We start from the raw sequence: 25,068 nt of genomic DNA, 5'->3' as shown, positions 1-25,068 counted from the left end.
TGAAAGGATGGGGCTGGATGCAATGACTTTCACCGTCCTCATTCTGTGTACCTGGCAGCCTGGGCCCAGAGCTTTCCCTCCCACCCTTGCCTTTCGGGGTCGCTGCGCAGTAGGGCCTGGGAGGAGGGGACGAGGTGTTTCCGGACGCGGCCCCGGGCTGCCTCTGCGTGGCTGTGACGTGTTTCGCCCCGCCTGCCTTGGGTGGTGACGCGGATGGCCACGCCCCGTGCTGACGTCACCGGCCCGGTTCCCTCTCCGGGGAGCGGCGGCGGACGCTCGGCTCCCACCCCCTCCCCTCTCTCGGGCTCTCCCCTCCCCGGTGGCGGCCGCGGCCCGACCCTCTGTAAGGCGATGGCCCGAGCCCCGAGCGCAGGCTAGCGTGCCTGGGTTCCCGGCCATGGGCTGTATCGGCTCTCGGAGTCCGGCGGGTCAGGGTAAGAGGCGGAGGCCGGGCACGGGTTGGAGAATCGGGCTGCGGCTGCCCGGTGCGCGGGCCGCGGGTGGGTGGGGGCCTTGAGGAAGGGGCCGGTGTCGGGAGGGGGAGGAGCTTGTACCGGGGAGGCGGGCCTGTTAAGAGGAGGGAGCGGAAAGGAGCGGGGAGGGGGCTAAAGCGACTCGGCTTCGCTCCCACGGCCTGCCTGCTTCTGGGTTTTGCAGGGTAGACTCGTGGTCTTTCCGCCTGGATTCCCACCGCTGAAGGTGGCAGGAGGTGCACAGCCTTGGGAGGGGCAAGTTGTCCATGGCAACTGGCCATCCACGCCCACACACTCGCCGCCACCAGCCCACACCTCTCCTCTCACTGTCCTGGGAGTGGCTCTCTGCTGGGAACCTGCCTCTTCTAGCTGCGTCCCAATACCCTTAAGGAGGTAGCCTGCAAAGGCTGTCGAGCACCCCAGCACGGAGTTTTTGTACTCCCCCGCCCAGAGTCGGCTAGTTTATGAAGGAGACTGAGGCCCCATTTGGGGCACCTGTGAGCACCTGATCACCTCTCACCTCATAACTACTATTTTAGTTCCTTTTCCCCACTCCCAACAAAAACATTATCCTACCTTGTGTAGAGAAAGAGGAGCCAGGAGAGAGGCCATCAGGGCTTCCCACAACTGCTGATCCCTGCTGCTTGGGCCTTGGTTCCCATGGATGGTGGGTGGTGCATGCTGTGGCCTGGCCATAGTCCTATGCATCTGAGGTCCAGCAGCCAACTTAAGTGTCCTGGGTTTCTCCAAGCCCAAAGCCAGGCAGCGTTGTTGTTTTTTTTTTTTTTTTTTTTTCCATGAAGTTGAAGGCTGGGTTTTGGAATGGGTCCTGGGCTTTCAGGGCAGGTGGTCAGTCATACAGGCCTTAGAGTGGTTGGTACTTGAGATGTTTTGAAGCTAAGACTAGCTGAGATTTGTACTTTCCTTGGTTCCCATGAGGAATTCTGGGATTTGTAGTCCTAAATTAACCTCATGGCTTTTGAAGCTGAGAAGCAGCAGGCTGCTCTGATCCCTCTGGACCTGCTAAGGCTTGGGGTTCAGGAAGTCATTCCTCCTGTAGTCAGGGGAGAATTTGGCTGACCTTAGGACTGGCTTTGAGAGCCCTGATTAGGTACCAGCTGGGGGCCAGGGATGGCCTGTAACCTTGTGTCTTCCTTCTGGTTGGTAGCATTTCTGGGGACCACCAGCTGGCTGAGGCTCAGGGACAGAGACGGCTACTCCAGCTAAAGGTCAGTTGTGATGTACATTGCCTATTGGCACTGTCTAGGGGATGGGCCTCAGCTCCCTGAGCTTCAGAGAGCTCTGCTGGGCCCCTGGCACTCCCACCTCCTCAAAGCCATGAAGCAGGAGTGTTCTCCTTCTGTGACTAGGCACAGGTTCCAAGTGGGGAGGGGACTGGCTCAGCATCCGGAGCCAAAATAAGAATAGAACTGGGAGCTGAGCCTGGAGCAGTTCTGGGCTTTTGGTTCTCTGCATCAACACAGCCAGCATGCCTATGATTTCTGTGCTGGGCAAAATGTTTCTATGGCAGCGTGAAGGGCCTGGAGGACGATGGACTTGTCAGACGAGTCGCAGAGGTGAGACCAGGGACTGTAGATGTGATCTGGGAGGTAAGGGGAAGCTGAGGAATTGGGTGCTCAGGTGGCAAAAGGAAAATTACTCTGGTTTAGATAGTGGGAACCAGGATGATACAAGAACAACCAGGCTGGGGCCAGACAGGGCATCAGGAAAAAAGCCTTAGGGGACTGGGATGAAAGTAAGAAAAAATCATGGGTTTGTCAGAAGAGAAGAGTAAAGAGCTGCATACCAGCTGATGCTGGCGAGAGGAAAGAACCAAGAGAAGGAAGGCAGCAAGGCTGTAAAGGGTCCAAGGTGGTGGTGGGGAGGAGGATGGCGATGGTGGTGGAAGATTGCGGTGTGCTTTCCAAGAGGAATGGGTAGGCCGAGAAACCCAAGATTCAGAATTTATGAAAGTGTAGGTTTCATCCCTAGGGTTCTGACGTAAAATGTATCCAGAGGAGGAAGGGGGCCAGTGGGCTGCCACAAAGTGGTCCCAGAGGCCTGAAGGTCAGGAATGTGGGATAGGGGCTTTCAGAATTGTGGAGAGCACCAGGTGGTTGCTGATATTGGGAAGGGGAGAGGGAGAGGGATGAGGAAAAATGATATGGCAGCGCGATAAAAATGAGGATTTTGGCACAAGTGAGAGCCCAGGTGAACAGCCTTTCCCCCACCCCTCAGTGGCCTCGGACCCGGCTTGGGCTGTGGAGTGGATCGAACTTCCTCGGGGCCTCTCTCTATCTTCCTTGGGATCTGCTCGGACCCTCCGAGGCTGGAGCCGATCCTCCCGCCCTTCCTCCGTGGACAGCCAGGACTTGCCAGAGGTGCTGGGCCCCTGGTGTTGGTAGGGGGAAGGGGGGCCGCATTCACATGAAGGGGATCTGTATCCCCCACCTCCGCCTCGACAGCCTGCTTCTGGCTCTCTTTTCCTGCGAGCGGAGGCGCTATCCGGCCGGCGGGGCCCGAGGCCGCCCCCGCGCCGGTCTGCTCTGCTCGGCGTGGTGCCAGCGGGCGGGCTTTGCTCGCGCCTTGGGCGCTGACGTCAGCGCATCCCAGGCCGTATCCCGGGAGATCCTGTTGCATGGTGATGGGTTGCCAGGGAGACACACACCTTTTCTCTGGGCCTGGGCCGCAGCTGCGCGCAGCGCAGCGCCGGGCACGGATGGCGGTGGCTGGGGGCAGTGAGGGGAGGGAGGGAGAGCCAGCCAGGAAACACCCAGCAGGTGCTCCTCCCCCCAGGCCTGGCCGGAAGCTAACGGCGCCACCCTGGGGCCCATGTAAGCCAGGTACTGACGGGGGGGGGGGGGGGGGGGGGGGGGGGGGGCGTGCGGGCAGAGGGTGGGCCTGAGGTCAAGGGAGGAGGTGGAGTCCCTCTTGTGAGGGGTGGGAGCTAGGCAATGCCAGGGAGGGGTCATGTGCTTCCAACTTCATTCATTCATTCATTGAGGGAAACATTTGACGGGGCTTGCCGAGGAGCACTGAGCCAGGTGTAGGGTGGAGGTAGGAACCTAGGTGAATCAGTCAGGCCCTGCCATCCTGAGATCCCTCAGGAGAGATGGAAGGGCAATGCTGAGGTGGGTGTGGGGGCGGGGAGGGGGGTATCTAAGAAGAGACAGAGAGAAGACTGGACTGAAAATATAATAGGAGGTGACACTTGAGTCAGGCCTTAAATGGTAGGGAGCATTTTGTCAGGCAAGGATGGCGTTCTTAGCCCAGGGGAAAGCCAGGTTCCTTTGCCTGGTGGCAGGAGGGATGCTTGCTGACAGGGAAGGTGAAAGTGGGGTTTTATTGGGCAGAGGAGATCTGTCATGGATTCCAAGGCCTGGAAGGAGGCAGGGGGCTCACAGAGTGGGCTGTGAAACTAGGACTTCATTGGACAGCAGAGGAGCCCAGAAAAGATTTTAAATAGGGACATGTGACCAGTTGCATTCCAGGAAAATTATTTGTTTACATTTATACTTTGCCTCATTCACTCAGCCTGTGTGTTTAGAAAGGTTACTCTGTACCAGGCACTGTGCTAAACACTGGGGTGCAGCAGTGACAAAAGAGACCAAATTCCTTCAAGAGCTAAAGATCAGTGAGGGAGACCAGCGACAAATAAGGAAACACACAAAGTGGGCCATGATTACACACACAGGGTACGTTTATAGAGGATGGTGACTTGTTACAGAAGGAGGATGGAAAACTGGTTGGGTGGCCAGGAAGACCCTTCTGAGGGAATGATGTTTCAGCCAAGACAAAAGATGAGAAGGAGCTAGCCAGCCATGGGGAGGAGGGAGAGGAACACTTACACAACATCCTAGGCTAAGAAAATAGCATGGAATTGGAGGAGCTCATGGGTCTCCAACTATGCTAATCTGGACACGGAGTATTGAGGGCTTGAGGAAGGGAAGGCAGTGGCAGTGGGAGCCAAAAGGATGAGCAAAGCATAGGGGAGAGTTGACGGTCATGCTGAGGCTTGGAGCCAGACTGAATGGGCAAATGCGTGATGCCGAGTAAAGAAGCTGGGGAGCAGGGCCAGATGTGGGAAAAGGTGTTGGGTTTGGTTTGGGTCATGCTGAGTCTGTGGCCCTGGTAGGCTGTAAAAACAGCTGGAGGATTGAGAGGAGATGGTCAAAGAGAAGAGGACCTGGAGGAAGTCCTTGATGCCATAGCTTTCTCCCTTCCTCTTTTTCCTTCTCAAAGGTTCTTGACTTCCCAGATTGCCTCCTTCCCCTTTGGGAGCTGAGAAGGTGGGGCAGGGGTGATAGCTACAGTTCTGCTCCTTTGGGTCCGCCTGGATCTCTGTTGCTCCTTGGGAGCACATAGCTTGCTGGTCCTGGCTTCTTAGCCTCCCTCTTACGTGTCTCAGCAGCCACTGAGACATATGTGCTGCCCTGGCGTCTCTTCCCAGCTCCCATATTCCCTTGACACCTTGGGTGGGTTATGGGCATGCAGGGATGCTGCTGTCAGAGGGGCACTGACTCTCTGATGCTGTCACCCAAGGTGAATGTTGGAGACACAGTCGCGATGCTGCCCAAGTCCCGGAGAGCCCTAACTATCCAGGAGATTGCTGCGCTGGCCAGATCTTCCCTGCATGGTACGCACCCCCTTCCCATACCTTTGGCCACTCAGTCCTTCCTTCTTCCTTTTGCACATACACATTGGGGACTGTATCCTGTGAGCTCTTGCTGGGATCTCCCTTTTCTTCCCCTTCTCAGATGAATCCCAGCTTCCTCCTCCCATCCAAAGGCACATGTGGACCCAAACTACCACCACCCTTCCACTCCCCTCTCAGATGCTCCCTGGCCTGTGCCCTAACCAGGCCTCCCTCTGCCCCACCTGCAGGTATTTCCCAGGTGGTAAAGGACCACGTGACCAAGCCCACCGCTATGGCCCAGGGCCGAGTGGCTCACCTCATTGAATGGAAGGGTTGGAGCAAGCCAAGCGACTCACCTGCTGCCCTGGAATCAGCCTTTTCCTCCTATTCGGACCTCAGCGAGGGTGAACAAGAGGCTCGCTTTGCAGCAGGTGGGGACAGGAAGGGGTCAGCCACACGTTTGTCATAGGGATGCTCCCATTGCCTCAGACCTGATGTGGAGGTTGGAGTCTTTCCATACCCCTCTCTTTCCTCTCCTGTCTCCAAGCTGAGCCCTAGTCTTAATTCTTCCTCTAATGTATTCTGCTAACGAACCTTCTCCGCTAATGAATTCCGTGTCCTCCCCGACAGGAGTGGCCGAGCAGTTTGCCATTGCAGAAGCCAAGCTCCGGGCGTGGTCTTCGGTGGATGGTGAGGATTCCACCGATGAATCCTATGATGAAGACTACCCTGGAGGAACTGACTCAGGTGAGGGGCAGTCCATGCTCGTGCCCCTAGCTGGGGTGGGACTGAATGAGAGGCCTTGTGATTCAGAGGCTTTTGGAAGGGGTGGGGTGCAGACCCTGTCTAGGCAGTCCTTGACATTTCCAGGGGCAAGAGGGCTGTCCACGCTCATGGGGGGGCAGTCAGCACCTGGAAATGGAGTAGTTCCTTTCCCACAGGTGCGGAGCCTTCTCTGCCTGTGCCGTTGGGCGTTGTAGTCCAGAGACCTCACTGATACCTTCTGTGCAACTGTGTCTCTGGGAGGGTCTGCTGTGCCTCACCTTTCCCTCTCAGGGCAGTCTTCTGGCCAGCTGTGGCAGCACAGATGAGCCACAGCAGCATAGCACCTCACAGGGCCATAGCCCCAGACAAACAGGAAGGCGTGCTGGGCCTGGACCGCCCACAGGGCCGTGCTGGCTCATGTTCAGCATCCTCAAATTCCATCTGAGACCTGCCTGTCGGCCTTTCTCTGGGCCAGTGCTTCCAGAGGGGACCCTGCGGGGCTGTGCAGCTGTGCACAGCCCTCCTTTCATCTTCCAATCCCCAGACCACATGGCTGACTTTCTCTGTAGCTTCTAGGCTCATGCCTCACAACACTCCCCCCACCCCTACTTCTTTGCCTTTGAAGATTGCCTCCACCAGCCCCCACCCCTCCAGCTAATTAACAGATTCTCCAAGAGCAATACATTCGAGCAGACTAGCAATACATTAGACTTCTGCTGTGGTCCAGAGGTGACTGATTTGGTTGCCTGAGGCCAAGATGGAGCCCGAAACCATAAATGCTCTTGTTTGATTGAGTTGCAGGCCTGCTTTTTGATCCTTGATGTAATGATAATAACATTTATCCGAGGCCACCACGACCCCACGTAGAACCTTCATGCAAATTCAAAAAAGCACCTCTCTCTCTCTGGTGGGGAGGGTCCCATGCTAGGGCATGCTGCTTGATGAGCAGAGGGTGGGCTGAACTTCAGTCCACACTCACTGCCTTGGATAGGCTCCCCTCGTGCAATGGACAACTGGCACAACCATGTGTGGTATCCCTGCATTTATTACTTTCTTACTTTGTGCTACATTCTTTTGTTCTCTCAGCAACCCCATAAGTAGGTATATTAGACTCTCCAATTTGCCATTAAGGAAACTGAGGCACCCAGAGGTTAAGTGACTTGCGCAGTTACCCAGCTCCTACCCACTCTCCCCATAGCTAGGGGTGCCAAGGGTGGAGTGGGGAGAATGTGGCTTCCAGGTTGGTCAATTGACATGGGGCTAGTAGGGCTTAATTCTTTTTTCTCCCCCTGCAGATATGGCTGGGCAGCTGCCCCTGGGGCCCCACCTCCAGGACCTCTTCACTGGCCACCGATTCTCCAGGCCTATGCGCCAGGGCTCTGTGGAGCCTGAGAGCGACTGCTCGCAGACCGTGTCCCCAGAGACCCTGTGCTCTAGTCTGTGCAGCCTGGAGGATGGGTTGCTGGGCTCCCCAGCCCGCCTGGCCTCCCAGCTGCTGGGTGACGAGCTGCTCCTCGCCAAACTGCCCCCCAGCCGGGAAAGTGCCTTCCGTAGCCTGGGCCCATTGGAGGCCCAGGACTCGCTCTACAACTCGTCCCTCATGGAGTCCTGCCTTTCCCCCGCCGAGGAGGAGCCAGCCCCCTGCAAGGACTGCCAGCCTCTCTGCCCGCCACCAGTGGGCAGCTGGGAACGGCAGCGGCAAGCCTCTGATGTAGCTTCTTCTGGGGTGGTGTCCTTAGACGCGGATGAGGCAGAGCCAGAGGAACAGTGACCCAAATCATGCCTGGTGGTGGCATGCGTCCCCTGGCTGCTGCTGGGGGCAGAGCCTCTGTGCCCAAGTGCGGGCTGGAGGCCTCCAGCAGAGCTCCAAAGCCTAGAGGGCTCCTGGGAGCACTCACTCCTCCGTTGTGTGTTTTGCATGAAAGTGTTTGGAGAGGAGGCAGGGGCCAGGCTGGGGGCGCATGTCCTGCCCCCACTCCTGGGGTTTGCCGGGGGTTGCCCGGGGCCCCTGGGGCATGGCTACAGCTGTGGCAGACAGTGATGTTCATGTTCTTAAATCAAAAATGCCACATACACATTTCCTCTTTGGATGATGTGAACCCCTAAGGGGGTGGTTGTGACTGGGCCCTGTGGGGTGGAACGGGAGGGAGCCCGGCCCCCTCTCCCCCTTCCCCGTGCCTCTCTCTTTGCTTCTCTCCACTTCTGAGTCCATGTGCAGTGCTTGACAGACTCCTCCCCCATCCCAGGGCGGGCTGGCTCTTACCCTCCTGGAGCCTAGGATTGAGCCGTTTCCCCCAAGGGCCCCTCGCCCAGCTGGGCTCGTGCTGTGCTTTGCCTCTCCATCATCTCTAAATCTTCTTCTATTTCCTAAAGAGGGGTTTTGGTCTGTTCTTTCAGTCGTATTCTCTGGGAGGCACTGGATTGATGAAGGCATGTACCCTCTGCCCTTTTCCTGGCCCCTTGTAGGATGTGTGGGCAGGATCCCAGCGGCTCACAGCCTGCCTGGCTGCCCTATTCACCGAGTTCTTGTCAGAGTGGAGTTGGGAGAAGGGATGGCTCCACTTGCTACGGAGCTGTGACTTCAATGTTCTTCCAGAGAGGGCCACAAGGGGGCCACGTGGGTGGCTGGGCAGTTGTCTGTGGGGGCCTGAGCCAGGCAGGAATTGTGCCAACAAGTGACAGTCATGTGGGAGTGTCTCTCTTTGGGGAGGGAGGAGGGTAGTGCCTTTCTTGGCTGAATGAAAGGCCAAAGCTATAGCACTGCGGGCCTCTGCCCCAGCTAGCGTGTTGATAACTAAGCAGTGGAGGCCTCTGTGGATCCTGTGTTCCACAGACCGTGAGCTCTGGAGTTTTATGGCTGTGGGGGGTTTGGGTGGCTGCAGAATTCCGAGCCTTGTAGGCTTTGGCAGGTAAGAGGGCCCAAGGTAAGAACAAGAGCTGATGGGCACAGGCATTCTATATATAAGTGGCTCATTAGGTGTTTATTTTGTTCTATTTAAGAATTTGTTTTATTAAATTAATATAAAAATCTTTGTAAATCTCTATATACATCTGGTCATTGGAGGTTCCAGTATAAACCCATCTTAGTTCTACCCGTTTCCCCCTCAAAGGGGGAGCAGGGGTCAAGTGACTCCACCCCTGTCCTGCCAGGGGGATGCTGATCTTCCTGCCCATGGAACACTTGCTACAGGTGGGCACTGGGTCAGATTCCAGGTAGGATGAACCAGGAGGAGCTTGGCACCCCAGGACTGGAAGGGAGGCTAGGGCTCCAGCCTTTAGTGCAGGCGCCTCCTTTCCCAAGGCAGACGGGACAGGAGAGCTTCACGGTCTAGACCAACAGCCACAGCCACTGCCATCCTAGGCCACCCACTGAGGGTGTTCATTGGCACTTGTCATCGCTGTCAGAAGGGCTCCCCTCCCGGGGGAGGCCATGATGGGAGCGGGGCCCCCAGAGTGCATGCACCTCTGTGGTCTCTGTGTCACTGCTGCTGGTGGCACTGTCACGGAAGCTGGCCAGGGGCGGCCGGACTTTGACGCCCTGTGCTGTGACAGAGCCCTCGATAGCCTTCCGGAGCTAGAAAGGGTAGAGGGTCAGATGTGTGGACTCTGAGCTCCCTGCTCAGACTCCACCCCAACACTTACCCCAGGTGAACTGGACATAAACAAGCCTGCATGCCTGTTTGGAAGCAGAAATGGTTTGATGGCCATTATCATCTCACCTCCTTTAGGGTGACGATCCCAATGAGTCGGCCAATACTGGTGACATAAGCATGGTCCACTCCCAGTAGTGAGAAGATGGTGTGAGTCTGCAGGGTGGGGAGAAAATACACTGGACATCATGTACACCATCTACAGGCCAGAGGGCCCCAGGACAAGGCCGGGGTGGGGAATAGGAGTGGTGCCATACATAGATGGGGGGTGGGGAAGGGAGGGCCACCAGAGGGAAAAGAATAATGAGGACATTTCTGCAGCCAGGCCTCAGAAACTTGATAGAGGGAATCTTTAGGTTGCTTATTTGATGGAGAAACAGAGGAAGGATTCTTCGATGATGGAGGACAGAACAACTGTTCAAATGTGACATGTAATGATTGGCCATGCACTGAGCGAGATCTTTCTGAAATTAGTAACTTCAGTACTGTTCTGAGATACCCATTCTACAGGAGAGGCAGTATGAGGCTCAGTGGTGAAGTGACTTTGCAGCTCCAGAAGGAGTTTTCATCCCTCTATAGAAGGATAGTTTTCATCCCTCTACAGCCCCGGTCCTGTGCAGATGTCCAATCAGTCACAGAGGTATCTGGCAGAGAGGTTCCATATCCTTTAGGGGTACTGGCCCTGAATTTTGTGCCTCTCACCCCACTTTAGTAGCTGACACATGCTTCCCATTTGCCTCCAGCAGGCTGGCAGTTAAAATGTCCTTTACCGTGGCTCTGACATTTCAATCATGGCCTGAAGCACTCTACGTCTCGCATACAGTTTGCCTTTTCTGGGGCCCAAGTAGCATCCCAGGTGCTGTTGAGATGTAGCTTGAAGTCCAGGGAAACAACAGTCAACCACAAACTCCCATGTCTTTCTGGCTTTGGACTCTCCCCTCAACTTTCAAATGTAATCACCAAGGGCTCAGAAATTGTCAACCAGTTCTCCTTGTGTTCTAAGTAGATTTTCTTGGGCCAGATGTCTTGAAAAACACTACTGACACAGCAGTTCCTGGAATTTTTGGCCTATCACTTATCGCAGTGTTTTCAGTTTACTTGTAAAGTCTCTTGGCTTAATGTTTGAATCAAAATGGGCATTAATAACCCAGCTTTTTGAATACTAGTTACTCAGAACTCATTATAGCCATCTGAAAGCTTCAAAAATATTTTCTTATACAGTTGCTAAATCATTAGAGGGCTTCCAGAGCTTTCCTAACTCTCCATTTAAGGCATGACAGTACTTATAAAGCAGTTAGAAGTTCAGTTTTAGAATAAGCTTCTCTACGTTCCTTCAATACCTTTATCATAACTTGTTGGGGTTAGCAAGTTCTTCCCCATATCTAACTTGAATCCTACATGCTACATGTTACCTTTTAGTTTCCTCATCTGACTTCAAAGGGAAACCTATATTATCAGATTTTCTGTTTTAATAATCCACTAGCTTTGTCTTCTTATGGTTTAATAATCCCTCTATCTTCTCCCAAGGATCCTATTAAATTGTTCCCCTGGATTTTCTTTTTCTCCACAATCTTAATTAGAATGAGCTTCTGGTGGACTCTATGCCTTTTAGGTTTGCAAACCTCTGGTCCCAGGCAGTCACCAAGCCTTGCCGATCTGCTTCCTGAACATCTTGGCCATGCTGATTCCCTCACTATCCTTACCAGGACCAGGCCACAACATCCTCATGGGGTCTGCTTTTGGTCTCCCTTCCCTTCAGCTTGGCTCTGCCATCCTATGAGCTTTCACAAACTTGAGTTAGAGCCCATACTCCCCAGAATAGCCCACAAGACTCTGCCTAAGGCCATCCCAGCTGGTCTCAGATTCTGCTAGACACTCTAGCTTCCAGCCTCACATAATCACTCATCTTCTTCTGAAAACACTAATTTCTTGGACACTTCAACCCTTCCCTCAAGTCCCCCGTTGTCTGCCTCTTAGTATAAGCAGTAGTAGAAGTCATTCCTCACATATATTGAACTCTTACTATGGCCAGGCACTGTTCTAAGTATCCCATATCAAGTCCTTTATCCAAAGAAAAACCTATGATGTAGGTACTCTGAGCCCCATTCTACAGATAAGGAAAGCGAAGCACAGAGAGGCTAAGAAATTTGCCAAGGCTACACAGCTAACACATGGCAGACTGAGGATTTAGGTAAAGCCGGACTGGCTTAGCTTTGGCATCCTAGCCTCCCCTGCCCCTGCTTGTCTGCAGGTGGTTTCAGAATGAATGTGGCAAGTAGCTGGTATGGCTGGCAAGCTCTAGTCTCATAGGTCCCTAAGTAGTCTCCAGTGGATTCCCTCTCCCCATGAATGTTCCCCTCCTGAACTTGACTGGGCTACTACTAATTGATTCTTCAGGCCTACAAGGCCATTTTGAATTCTCATCTTTTATGTTCTTATCACTTCTAGTTCTTTGTACTTTTGTTAGTCGGTTTCTCAAAGGCTTCTTCTCTTCCTCTGATTTTTAAGTTTGTAACAAACACCTACTTTGTTCTTTTTCATTTTAACTTAATTAGACACCAGGGAGCCCATTGGAGGGCCTGTACATCTTGGGCTTGGGAACAGTGAATTGACAGAGAGAGGGACAGCGTGGCCTTCTGAAAGAATCCTGGGATTGTGGCCAGGGAATCTGGGCTCTGGGCCTGGCTCTGCTGTACTGACTCAGGCAAGTGACCTCTTCACTGCCTCAGTCTCCCCATGTATTAAAATGGTTAAATCCCCAGGCTTTTGGGTCAAACCATCTTGGATTCCAGTCTGATTGCACTGCTTACTAGCTGTGTGACCTTAGGCAACTTGCTTAACGTCTCTGAATTTCAATGTCCTCATCTATAAAAACTGGAATATCACAGTATCCATTTTACAGTCCAATTGTGAGGATTAAATTAAACATGTGTAGAGCTTAGCAAGTGGCTGGCACATAGTGGACACTATAAAAAATGGCAACACGATAGAAAAGCTTTAGAGTTCTTAGGAAGAAAGGCTTTAAATAAAAACTCAGTGTATTCGCAGGTCTATATATATTTTTCTTGCAACTGTACTGTAGTTCCCCAGTCACTTTGATCTGATGTCTTTACCCAAAGGCTTTTAAGTTCCTTTATTACCTTTTGCTTTTTTTTTTTTTTTTTTAAATTACCTTTTGCTTTTCTCTTTCTTTGTGCCCTGTCCTTCCTGGCCCAGCCCCTGCTTCTCTGGGATGGCTGGCTCTTAGGCTCAGCTTGCACCTCGGCTAGCTGCTAGAGCTGCAGACCTTGGGAGTATTCCTCCACTGCCTGCATCCCCATGCCTTGGAGGCTTGCACGTTTAAATCTGTCAACAATTTGGCTAAAATGCTCTGCTCGGTTTCTACCCCAGCACCCTGCTGGGTGTGCCTGCACTTCCTGCCTTCGCTTAGAAGCCTGAAGATGCCCAATGAGGCCACTGTCCATGCTGGGGAGGCCCCGAGAAAGTCCTCCACAGAGAGCCCCAGCCCTCCTTGAGTGTCAGCCTAACCCTCCACCAACCTGTCTGCACTCAAGTTTTCTCCCCTTATCTGCAGGCCATTTTGCCCTTCTACTGAGCTATCTTCCTGTGTACCTACCAGTTTTCCTTTGGCCTACATTATTAAGTCAGACTTTCTGGGGTCTGACATTCCAAGCCCCCCACTGGGCGTTTCTCATCTTTGTTTATCTCTTCTCTGCAGTGTCCCCACCCCTACTTGGATATTTGCTAGCTTGTTTATTAGAGTTTCTTATCCTGCCTGTTTTTCACCCATTTTTTTTTCAGTTGTGGGTGTATCAGCCTTGTTGGGTGCTGGCAGTCTCCTGCCTGGCTCTGACCCTGGCCTGGCCCTCTGGCTTCCACCCAGCTCAAACCCTGTCTTTGTTGCTGCTTTGGCCCAGAGTTCCCTGGGGGGCAAGGCTGAGCAGAGGAAAAATGATGCCTGCGGTAGGCAGGAACAGGCTAAGGGGACCTGACTCCCGGCCTCCCATCCTTTAAGGCAATATGTTTGAAACACAGCACAGAGCCCACCCTCTGCTACCCTGTTTCCCCCCACCTGCCTGAGTCCAAACTGTGGGAGGACCTAGATCCCCACCCTGTGCTCCTGAGAGCTCAGGGCAGCCCCTGGCGAATGACCCTACCTTGTGCAAAGAGGTCCGCTCCACCAGCTGGAAGGGGGCAGGGTCAATTTTGCAGTCGCTGAAGTTGACAGGTTCATCTAGTTGCTGTTCCTCCCACTCCAGAATCTGAGAGGATGAGACAGAGGATTAGGGGGAAGGTGCCAATAGCTGCTCTCACCTTCCTGAAAGCTGGCTCCCCCTTTTCCCACCCAATGGTCCCTCCCATGGGGACAGCAGCCAAGATGATGACTGAACACTCCCAGGAAGAAACAGGGTCCAGAGTCCAGTCACACCTTACCTCCTCAGGGGTCATCTCGCCTTCCAAGTCTGAGTCACTCTAGGAGAGAGGGACAGAGGTTGGTAGCTAGTGGCTGGGAGGAGGTGGGTGTACCCCCCGGCTTGGGGAGGCTTATCCCGCTAGCCCACAGCCCTCCCTGTCCAGTGCTCCTGAGCTGCAGGAAGAAAGTGAACACTTACCGCCAGGGAGATTCGGACCCGCTTCAGCTTGCGCTTGTCACATGATTCGGACTTCTCCAACTTTGTTAGAGCCAGAGAGAAGAGTTGATGTTACAGGGAGGGAGGTGAGGGTTAAGTGGTGGAGCTGAGAGGAAGAGCACACAGCAGGGACAGAGCTGACATCTAGGAGGGCAGAAGCGCAGGGACAATGGAGGCAGGCTCTGTAGGGTTAATGGAGGGGTGGTCTCAGTGTCAGAGAGAGAGCTGGAAAGAAAGAGACAGAGACTCTGAGTACTCACCTCTGAAGCAGCCTCGGGGGGTGGACTGCCACAGAAGAGGCTCCTGAGGGCGATGCCTGCCTGCTCCATGTTCCCTGTGTTCCCAAACACAAGGCCCCGGGGGCAATGTCATCTTTGAGGGCGAGGACCAGGAGAGGTGAGGAGGGCAAGAGGAGAGGTGTCCTGGTTCTACCCCTGGCCCATCTGGGCAGCCTCTTAGCTGGGATGTGCTCAAGCAAAAAGGTTGGGTAGGGCTCCCACTGGATCTCAGGGGCCGTACTCTGGCTCTGCCAGTGGGAGAGAGGCCCACCTGTGGGACTCTCCCCGAGGTTCATGGTGTTGCTGGGCCCCCTCTTGAGAGCAGGCTTCAGGGGCTTGTGAGTCTCCCCCCGGGCTGCAGTGAAACCTGAGTCCTCTGTGTTCACCTGCAGAGGCAGGAAGGGGCTGGTGAGGCTATGGCCCCAGATCACTTCTGTATTGCCCTCCCAGTCTACGTGACATTTGGGAAGATTGTGCAGTTGTGGGGTTCCCCTGCTCACCTGGAAGCGGACGGAGGTCTCAGGGCTAGGGGGACTCTCCTGATCAGACGGTGGAGAGGTCTGGGCATTTCGATGCTCCTGCATGTACTGCCGTCGGCGGGCTGGGCTCAGCTGCGCCCCCAGCAATGCCACCACCTGTGAGCGCTCAATGGAGCCCAGGAGGATCATGGACTCTGGGTAGAGCAGGTGGGAGGACTCAGGAGCTGGGGGTGAGGCCCTCCTACTCACCCCCTGGCCTTCTTTCACACCCAGAGTGGGGTCTTGGACACAGACCACGCACCAGAGGGCACCCCTGGCTGGCAAATGCTGGCCCAACCAAGGAGACTGGTTCTGAGCTCCTGTTCCCTCCCTCTTCCTGAGCAGCAACCCTGGGAGATGCCCCTAGCACCAGAGATCCCTCCTGGTCTCACCAGGGGATTCCACTAGGGCCAACATGCGGCCCTTGGTCCTGTGCAGTGCTAATCGAAGGTCCCGGAAGGTGCAGCTGAGGGCCACGTGGGGAACATCCCGCACCATGATGTCCTCCACTCGCATCCGGTACTGCCTGAGGGTAGAGAAAGGCACTTAGTTTGTGATCATGATGGGGAAGGGATCCCAGAGCACTACCATCAGGGCCATAAGAAGGCCCCAGAGCCCATGGGGACAAGGGCTAAGAGCCAAGGAGTATTTCTGCCTTCATTTGATCAGGTGGGGCTAGCTGCGGCTTCCCCAGGATGTGGACAGGGCAGCTCTGGCCAGGAGAGAGCAAGGTGGCTGGTCTCCCAGCTTCACTGTCTGAGGACTTTGCTGGAGGTGGGTCTGAGGGGGTCCTTCTGACCCTCACCCGCACCCCCCTTGTCGCCCAGCCCTCCATACTGGTGGCGGCCCCAGCCCAGTTCAGGCAAATAGGGCAGTTTCTTGATCCGGATGATGCTGTCATAAAGTGAGGGCTGTAGGCTCTGGGCAACGGCGTTGGCCAGGATGACGGCAATCATGACGGGTAGGATGTGGGCAATCTGGCCCGTGAGCTCGAACACGATCACAGCCGTGGACACTGTGTGTGTCACTGCTCCTGCCAGTGCAGCTGCCCCTGGAGGTAGCCATCTTCAGTCACCTCAGGGTGCTCAGGTCCCAGATGACCCTCCCCATCCAGGGATGGTCCTCTGGGGGCCTTTCAGGTCGCCCAGTACACTACCGGGGACCTGCCAGGCCGCCCAGTACACTACTGGGGACTGGCTTCTGCATCTGAGCGAAGCCGGGTTCCTGCCAGCAGGGGGCACCAGAACCTCAGACCCTGTGGCCAGGGGTCTTGGGAGACAGATGGGGACCTGGAGCACTTACCCACCACTGCATAGCCACCAGGCACAATCCGGTAGGTGCTGCCGTCAGTGTGAATCCCATCTGGAAACCAGGCAGCCATGCTTTCTCCCACCAGACGCCCAAATGCTGCTCCTTCAGGGAGGGGGGTGGGAAGAGAAACAGGTAGTGGAGGGGGAGGGTGGGGGCACTAGGAAGAGAGAGGGTCAGAAGGTGGGGGAGGGGCCAGTGGGTCATTCAGTACAGGGGACAGTCAGGGGGTGGGGTTGGGGCTGAGGCTGGACCAAAACCCACTCCCAGGCAGAGAGGGGACGGCGAGTGGGTGGGAAGGTTGAGGCTAGGAGAACAGGCAGCTGAAGACTCACCAATGACAAAGACTGGCATGAAGGCCCCACAGGGCACTGGGATGGTGGTGGCCAGTGCAGACATCCAGAACTGCAGGCAGGAGGTGGTTCAAACAGGTAGAAGCACTGACAGGCCCCAGGCAGCCCCCAGCTTCACCCTGAGGCGTCTACCTTCCTTATCAGTCAGGCACAAGTTCCCAGCTATCCCAGAATCCCCCAGGATCAAAGAAAGGAGGACTCCAGAACCAGATGGCTTGGGTTCAAATCTTACTCTGCGGTCTAGCTCTGGGACAATTATGTAACCTCTTTGTGCCTTGACTTCCCATCTTAAAAAAAGGACTACTGACACTACCTTTCTCATAGTGTTGTGAGACTTAAAAGGAAAGTGCTTAGAACAATGTCTGGCACCTAGGAAGCCCAGGTTGGCATTAGCTGTACACATGTAAGAGCCCTACCTTCATGAGAATGAAGATGACCAGGGTGAGGAAGACGTTGGCACGTGGTGGGCTCCAGGCCTGTGAGGTTCCCGGTGGCTCTAGCTCCTCTACCAGACCCTGGCGGACCCACGTCCGGTTGTCAAACAGGGTGACCAGAGTCTCTTTCTGTGAGAGCTGTAGGTGAACACGGTGCCTCAGGCTGGGGAACAGCCAGGATGAAGGGAAGGGGCCCAAAGGAGAGCAGAGACTGTTGGCTTTAGAGGGGATATATCCCAAGGGAAAGCACAAGTGTCTGTTCTGCCTGGAGTTACCTGTCCGGCCATGAACTGTCCAAACCCAGGGGGGAAGGTCAGAGTGGAGATGAGCAGGGTCACCAGAGCTGGGAAGAGCAGGCGCCTAGAGATATAGGTTTCACAGCATCAAACATGGGTGGTGTACCTACTACAGACTGGTAACAGTCTGGGTGCCCTCACATACCTCAGGGCTGAGGTCGCAGCAGAGCCTCGTGCTTACATAAAAGCACACAGTTCTGAGAGAAGGTCCCTTTTGCTGTTCGTGATATGATGGACCCAAGGGTGATGGCTGTCTGGGGTTATTATAAGCCCAAATGCCTTTCTGTTGGCGCTCGATTCCCCAAGTAGGTAGCAGAAATCCAACCCATTCCAGCCCTCTCTTGGACACTTCTGAGCTGTGACTCCTCTCTATGCTCTCAGAGGCCCAGCCAAAGGGGACACTGTGTGACAGTATGGAGAAGTTTATGCCTTTGTTTCTCTCTGGTGACTTAGAGTGAAGGTCAGTGTTGGGAAAAGCTACGGTCACTCATGAAGTTGACCAAAGGTGCCAGAGGGAACAGGTTTAGTGGGCTGCCCTTTCTCTGAAAGACGTCAGTCCCAAAAGTCCTGTCTCGGGCCTTCCCGCTCCCAATCCTCAAGTTCACAAAAGAGAGTTAAGCTCTGGAGATTAAAAAATCTCACCCATTTCTATGCTTCCACGGGGGTGGGGGTGGGGGTGGGGGTGGTGGAACTAAGGCTCAAACACTCTCCAGGGAGCAGTGCCATCTGTCCAGGCCAAGGGCCTAAGGAAGCCTTAGGGTTTTTGTTGTTGTTTTTGTTGTTGTTTAATGTTTATTTTTTTTGAGAGAGAGTGTGACTGGAAAGGGTAGAGAGAGATGGAGACACAGAATCTGAAGCAGGCTCCAGGCTCTGAGTTGTCAGCACAGAGTCCAACGCGAGGCTCAAATTCACGAGCTGTGAGATCATGACCTGAGCCGAAATCAGACGCTTAACTGACTGAGCCACCCAGGTGTCCCGGAAGCCTTAGTCTTTAAAAAAAAAAAAAAAATATATATATATATATATCTATATATATATATATCTATATATATATCTATATATATATTTAAATATTTATTTATCTGTTTGTTTATTTTTAAGAGACAGAGCACGAGTAAGTGAGGGGCAGAGAGAGAGAGAGGGAGAGAGAGTGTGGAGCCCGGAGTGGGGCTTGAGCTCATCTGATGCGGGACTCGAACTCAAGAACCATGAGATCGTGACCTGAGCTGAAGTAGGATTCTTAACTGACTGAGCCACCCAGGTGCCCCTTTAAATTTTATTTCTAAATACTCCCTACACTCAGTGTGGGGCTCAAACTTACAACCCCAAGATCAAGAGTCACATGCTCTCCCGACTGAGCTAGCCAGGTACCCCATGGAAGTCTTAATCTTTGATGTGACGTGCCTTGACTAAAAATTCAAAAGTGCCAATTTTGAGGTAATTCATATAAAAGCCAAAATGTTCAATCATTCCAGAAAACACCATTGGCTGATTTTCTCAATGAAGTGCTATCTTTAACTGGGCTACTCTTTGCCACAGTAGGGTGGCCCTCTCACCCTACTGTGACCATCGCACAACTCAGAGAGGAGCCCAGGTCCAACTCACTTCTTCATGAGGAAGCGGTTGATGGTTTTCTGCTTCCGCATCACCTGGACAATCTTCCGGTTCAGGTAGACAAAGAGCGCTCCCCCAAAGCCACTAGCAATACTAGAGAGGGGAGAAGTACCAGGGTGAAAGGGGGTCTTCCCTCTTCTACCTCCTCCTCTCCGATGCACCCCAGCTCCCTGAGCTCCCCTCACCCAATGACAGCAAAGGCCGGCAGCTCCTGGAGGTCAAAGGGGAAGTCAAGCCGGAATCGGGTTTTGAAGAGAGCCGTAATGGTCTCTGAAAGGAAAGCAGAGTAGCAGAGGGAGGCAGGTGTAGTGTTGAGGGCCCTCACCTGAGCCATCTCAGGGGTTCGTCTCGTCCCCCAGGTCTCCCCCACCTTCATCACGGTTCCAGACCGCCAGGACCCGGAAGATGAAGGCACTGAAGGTGGCAGCAAAGAAGCCTCGCCAGTAGTTCCGCACAGCGAAGAAGGTGGAGGTGACCTCAATGCTGAATAGGACACCTGTGAGGGGGCAAAGCAGAGTGCCACATGAGGCCTGGGCCCTGCCTGAGGACTCAGACCCAGATGAGAGGGGCAAAGGAGGTGAGGCCAAGGGCAGGGCTGAGGGGCTGGACTGACCGCCTACCTCCAATAGGTGCTGCAAAGCAGCAGCCTACTCCCACGGCACAGGCAGCAGCCAGCATCTCTGTGTTCCGGGATTCATTCTGGCAAGAGTGGTGGAAATGGGTGTCAGCGTGGCCTCAGCAGCCTCCCCTCCCCCTCTGCTTTCCCCCAGGGTCTCCCTTACCTCATAGATGCCCCCAAAGAGGGAGAGGAACTTGCTGAGCAGGGCAGCACACATGCTGGCGATATGCACAAAAGGGCCCTGGGGGTGTGGGAGCAAATGGTGAGTGGGGAAGGGGCACACCTTGACCTTGGCCTATCTTCTTCCCCCACTGGGACAGACTCCTTCTATCCCCAATCTGGAGTTACCTCTTTGCCAAGGGGCATCCCGCTGCCCAGGGCACAGGTCAGCCCAATGACCTTAGCTACAAAGGTCTTCAGGGTGAGGTATTCCTTCAGCACCACTCCTCGCAAGATGGTCTTCATCTCAGGGATGCCAGACCCTGGAGAAGTTATGGTCCCAGGAGAGTCATTTGATGTGCCCGTTTCAGGAGGTCCCATCACTGCCCTCCCCTTCTTTCTTACTGTACCGACAGCCTGAGGAGCCAGGATCTGTGTGAATCCAGCTGAGAAAGTGATGAGAACGATGGGGTAGGTGACCCAGGCCAGGTACTGGAGCAAGAGGCTAGTGTTCAAGCCTCGGGACATCCACTGTTGAGCTGTGGGGAGAAGATGAGCTGCTGGACCCTAGATGCACACACCCAGTCCCCACCTAGCCACTGGGACACACTGATATGACAAGCTGTCCCAGGGAGAATCGATCCATCACAGACAGCCTGGGCATGAGGGGTAGGGAGGCGGCCTTACAGGGCATTCATTGGGACAAAGATCACAACAGGGAAGAGGGGCAGTTCGAGAAGGGAGGCAAGAAGTTGTGGCCTATGGGAGTGGCAGTCATTATGCCTGAAGAGGAGGCAGTCAGGCTGGCTGGGGAAAGTGGTCAGTGGCCAAGTAGCCAAGATGCTTGGACAAGTGTGGCATGGAGAGAGCAGGTTGGTTCTTCCCAGCCTTCCCCTTGTCAGCCTTTGTCCTTACCCTGCAGACAGGCAGCGATGGCATAGTCCATGGCCCAGCTGACCAGAGCCATGAGGAGCCCCAGCAGGACCAGGAAGATCCAGTCTTCACCAACCCTGGACACTAGGAACTTATGGCAGCGTACGGAACAGACTGGGAGCAGGGAAGGGAAGAATGGAGTGGGGAGGGGGGGAGGCTAGCACCAAAGTATTCCCACCTCTGCCCCCCAACCCTCAACCTCCCAATGGGTAGCTCTAATGGCCTCTGTCCCCCTTAGCACAGCACAGCACAGCACAGCCAGGTCTCCTGCCCCAACCCAGGTCTCACTGCGGCATCGGGCGCAACGGCTCTGTCCATATTCCAGGAGCTCTGGGGGAGCCCGAGGGGAAGGTGGACCCCTCCAGGTCTCGGGCCCTCCCAGGCGAATCCGAGCAGCTTCCTCTTTGGCAAAGGCCCCAAGGTCCTGAGTATACCGGCCATACATCTGAGGAACAGGGAATATGGGGACATTAGCAGATGTGCGCTGAGTGGGGACCCCTGCATCAATTCCCCTTCTCCCAGACTCTATATTATATGCCCCTTCTTGAACCCACAGTTTCCACTTTGGCTTGGGGTGTGGAAACAATGCACATTACAGACCGTGGGGGCTGTCCTGGCCAGAGTAATGGGGACAGCCAAGGTACAGGGCACAGCACTGGGGGTGGCAGAATAATTGTCCTCTTCTCACAGGCCTGCCCAGGGAGCATGGAGGAGGAGGAGTGGGAGGGAAGGCCCCAGAGGAGGAAAAGATGGAAAAACCTAAGGCAGTCTGAAAGTGGGAGGAAGGAAGGTCAGAGAATAAGGGATGGTCAAGGACGGAAGGGTAACAATGAGGGCCTCATGGAGCTGGGGGCAGCTGAGTTGGGCCTAAGAGCAGGCGGGGCCTCAATCCTTATCACGTTCCCGCTTGGCCTCTAGCCTGTGACCAACTCAGCTGCACCCTTCCCATCCACCGTAATCCCCTTGTCCCCATTCTCCACCCCTAACCACCTCCCCCCCCCCCCCCCCAGCCTGCCAGCCTAGCTGGGAGTAGAAAGTCTCTGGGTGGGTGGAGAATGCTGGTGGCTTCAGTCCCACTCTGGAGCTGCCCTGAGTCCAGTGGTGGGTTGGGGCTGGCAGAAGCTGATGGCTGGGCTGTGACTGGGGATGTTGGGGTCCTGGGACGGGAGAGTGAGAGTCGCTGAGCCTCAGCTAGACCTGCCAAGCTGGGCGTGTGTTGGGGGGTGGGGAGGAGTAGATTCCGGCTGCCACCCGCAGAGCTTCGGGACACAAAGGGCTCCTGTTGGGGCTGGGGTTGGTGGTGGGGGGGGAGGGAGGGAAAGATAGAGACAGAGCAAGAGAGTGATAGAGAATGAGGAAAGGGAGGAGAGGGAAAGGGAAAGAGGAGAGAAACAGGAGAAAGGGAAAAAGAGAAGCCAGGGGAAAGGCAGAGAAGAGAAAGGAGAAGAGAGGGGAAGAAGGAAGGAGGAAAAGAGAGAAAGAAAGTAGAGTACAAAGAGGCAGACACAGTGTAGGAGGGGGAGGTGAGTGTGTGTGAGAAAGACAAAGGGATTAGAAGGAGAAGGGGGAGAGGCTGGAGCAGAGAGTGTTCGGGAGACAGCATGACCCTGAGGATTCGTTCCAGAGATAGAGACCAGGCAAAGGAGGTGGAGATGTGGCTGGTGCAACAGATAGACACCATTTCAGAGGTCAGGTGCCTGGCTTCTTTGACCAAAGCCCCATTCTCAGCCAGGACAGATTGACAGACACCTCCCCCACAATGCGAAGGCTTGCCCCTCTCCCCTGGCTCCACCCCCACCCCTGCCACCTCTCCCTGTCATCCTGTTTCATCCAGTCTCTCTCTTATAACAGGGCACCTCCCAGCCCCAGCTACAACCCAGGACCCCTCCTCCTGGAGAGGCTCCCTCCCAGCCTCCTTCCAGAGCAAATTCCAACCCAAGCTGGTAAAAAGGAGCCACCGGCCCACTCCCTTCCCTAGAGTTTGGGTCCTCCGCCTAGTGACACAAGAAGGGGCAAAAGGCTTCTCAAACGCTAAGTTGCAATGGTAGCCATGAGTCAGCTCACAGCCCCAGGACCCCTGCTTTTAATGAGGTCAAGGGACACCCCTGAAGTGGGTGGGGGCTGGATACCCAGTCAGCATGGACAAAGGTCCCAATTCCCACACCCATTCTCGCTTGACCCATCCTCCCTAAAGCTCCTGTACCAAGAGTGGGGGGCGGTGTACAGGAAAAGCTCTTTCCCCCCAGAGAATCCCCTGAGGGCTTCTTGCCAATGCTGGGTTGCCAGTCCCCCAGGGGTAAGGGCTGGGGGCTAGGTTTGGGTCTGAGCCATCTTTCCACACAGTCTTGTTTCTAATTCTAGTACAGTGCCACACACTTAGTGGGGATAGAGGGAATGTCTTGGATGGTGGAGATAGGAGGGTAGAGAGAAAAAGTTCAAGGGTGTGAGTGGTGCTGGGGAGGGATAGTGGGGTGCTGAGACTTCAGTCCAGGAGGAGCAGAGAAAACGTGTGTGTGGGGGGGTGGTAAAGAGAAGGACACCTGGGACAAGCACCTGATGTCCTTGTCCTCTGCAGCCCCCTCCCCAACCCCCCCCCCCCCCCCCCCCCCCGCCAAGCTCTCCAGCCTCTCAGGCCCTCTAGCCTCAGTTTCTCCAGCTCACTTCTGGGGCGGGCTTAGGGTAGGCCCCCGGACCTCGCGCTTCCAAGGAGAACCCAGAGCAGCGGTACCGGAGTGCACTCCTGAGGGTTCCGCTCGGCTTCACTTACCAGGGTCTGCTCGTACTGCAGCGCCCGCGGCTCCATCCCTTCCGCCACTGTCGCGGCCGACGCGGCCGCCATCTCCGCCCACAGTCCTCTGGCCTCCCGGTGCAGCTCGGGCTCGGGCCCGGACTCGGCTCCCGGCCGGCAGAGCCCGCGCCGGCACCCGTCCCGTCCCCGCCGCCCGGGCGGCCGAGTGCAGAGTGCGGCGGGCCCCGTGCAGGCGCTTCGGGCTCAACCTCCAGCTCGCGTCCCCTCCTCGGCGGGCGGGCCGAGGGCGGTGCCCTCTTGTGCTGCTCCGCCCGCCGGGCCATCCACAGGGGCCAGCCCAGCCGGGCGGGGGTCTGCGTTGAGGCCGCCTCCGAGGCTCCGGGGAGGCGGCAGGGGGCGCTTGGAACGTGCTAACCTGCGCTCCCTCTGCGCAAAGGCCCGGAACTGAGAGGGGCAATTGGGGCCAAGCGGGGGCGGGTCCGCTGGCACGTGGAAGGGCCGGGCCAGGCCCGCGGCGCCCAGTGACGGAGCAGGAGGAGCCGGAGACGTTGGGGCTCAGCAGGGCCTGGGGCCGGGGTCTGCTGAACCGTTTAATCAGATTCTTTGCGCTCAATCTCTCAGGAGTGGCGCTCTCTCTTGCTTCTCCGGAGGGGCCAGACGGGCCTGGCAAGGCCCTTCTGCTCCGTCGAGGGTGAGAAGCAAAGCTGAAGGGACTCGTTGGGAGACGCTAGGCCCAGAAGGCTGGCGTGAGGGGGTGATGCTCGGAACTGAGACTCTCGATCCCTTTCATCCTCTTTCCTCCTCCTTCCCTTACCTGCTGGTCCTCTTGGGAGTCTCACCTGGAGTAACCCGGCCTGTGGGGTGCACCAGGGTGGAGGTGGGGAGGGAAGGTGAAGGGCTGAGGCCGGAGGGAAGAGATGTCTAGGTGCCGGGAGGCCGCTCCTGGGAGGAGGGTGTGGGCGTACAGAGGTCGCTTTTCCTTGGCAGGTCCCAAGGAGAAACTCGAGTAGCTACTGACTTCTCGCCACCATGGGGAACAGCCTGCTGGGGATCTGCATTCTCTACCAGGGTCTAAAGAAGGATAGAGCAGAGGGTGGGGTGAGCACAGAGTGGATGGGCAGTGTAAGAGATTGTGTCAGGGGAGAGGCTCGGGCCCAGGAAACAGGCAGTGTGCGGGAGAAGGCAGGATCAGGATGAGGGGGCATGTGGGAGGCACAGGCGGTGCCCAGGAGGGAGGACGGTGCCCAGGAAGGGGGCAGTGTGAGAGGAAGGGGCAGTATAAGGGAGGAGCTGGTATTCGTGGGAGAGGATAGCGCCAGGATGAAGGGGCATGTAGATCAGCGTCTGGAGGGAGAAGGCAGTGGTGGGGCAACAGGTAGTACCAAGCGGAAGGGGCAGTGCTCAGGAGGAGAGCAGTGTGATGAGGTTAATGCCAGGCTGAAGAGATCCTGTGGAAGAGAGTAAGTCCAGGGGAAGAGGGCAGTGGTAGGGAGGGTGCCATACCAGTGGAGGGGACAAGTGCAGGCTTTCCTTTTCCCCATAGTGACATCATGGCAAATTCCCAAACTGGACAAACCCGGCTCAGGTGACATCCAGCAGGGCCAAGTCAGCCGGGGCCGGGCTGGGGGACCTCGGTGCCAGCTGGAGGGACT

General features: G+C 55.5%; 2 protein-coding genes across 7 annotated transcripts; one reads left to right on the top strand and one right to left on the bottom strand.

Annotated features, from left to right (window-relative positions):
• Positions 1–219: 219 nt before the first annotated feature.
• FAM131A (family with sequence similarity 131 member A) lies at positions 220–8,906 on the top strand. Of its 5 annotated transcripts, XM_060639405.2 has the most exons (8): positions 220–434; positions 1,642–1,702; positions 2,712–2,854; positions 3,270–3,316; positions 5,016–5,109; positions 5,358–5,540; positions 5,740–5,856; positions 7,170–8,906. In XM_060639405.2, exons 5-8 carry the CDS (start codon positions 5,040–5,042, stop codon positions 7,643–7,645), a joined length of 846 nt encoding a protein of 281 aa, XP_060495388.1. In that variant the 5' UTR covers positions 220–434; positions 1,642–1,702; positions 2,712–2,854; positions 3,270–3,316; positions 5,016–5,039; the 3' UTR covers positions 7,646–8,906. The 5 variants fall into 5 exon arrangements, with proteins under 5 accessions (XP_060495388.1, XP_060495389.1, XP_078309294.1 ...); XM_078453168.1 differs by lacking the exon at positions 3,270–3,316 and having other exon boundaries at positions 221–434; XM_060639402.2 differs by lacking the exons at positions 1,642–1,702; positions 3,270–3,316 and having other exon boundaries at positions 221–434.
• On the bottom strand, positions 8,900–24,515 carry CLCN2 (chloride voltage-gated channel 2). Of its 2 annotated transcripts, XM_060639398.3 has the most exons (24): positions 23,435–24,509; positions 20,956–21,112; positions 20,650–20,781; positions 20,145–20,273; positions 19,924–20,057; positions 19,739–19,816; positions 19,577–19,655; positions 19,327–19,452; positions 19,142–19,226; positions 18,948–19,049; positions 17,322–17,406; positions 17,029–17,184; positions 16,595–16,664; positions 16,254–16,364; positions 15,789–16,002; positions 15,344–15,477; positions 14,934–15,106; positions 14,705–14,819; positions 14,416–14,489; positions 14,138–14,197; positions 13,959–13,997; positions 13,682–13,786; positions 9,594–9,680; positions 8,902–9,448 (listed from the first exon to the last, which is right to left on the bottom strand). In XM_060639398.3, exons 1-24 carry the CDS (start codon positions 23,504–23,506, stop codon positions 9,254–9,256), a joined length of 2,712 nt encoding a protein of 903 aa, XP_060495381.1. In that variant the 5' UTR covers positions 23,507–24,509; the 3' UTR covers positions 8,902–9,253. The 2 variants fall into 2 exon arrangements, with proteins under 2 accessions (XP_060495382.1, XP_060495381.1); XM_060639399.3 differs by lacking the exon at positions 14,138–14,197 and having other exon boundaries at positions 8,900–9,448; positions 23,435–24,515.
• Between the last annotated feature and the right edge of the window lie 553 nt (positions 24,516–25,068).

The sequence above is a fragment of the Panthera onca genome, chromosome C2 (assembly GCF_046562875.1).
Source record: "Panthera onca isolate mPanOnc1 chromosome C2, mPanOnc1 haplotype 2, whole genome shotgun sequence".
Lineage (NCBI taxonomy): Eukaryota > Metazoa > Chordata > Mammalia > Carnivora > Felidae > Panthera > Panthera onca.
The sequence above is the reverse complement of the archived record's forward strand: the minus strand, read 5'-3'. Positions and strand labels throughout refer to the sequence as shown.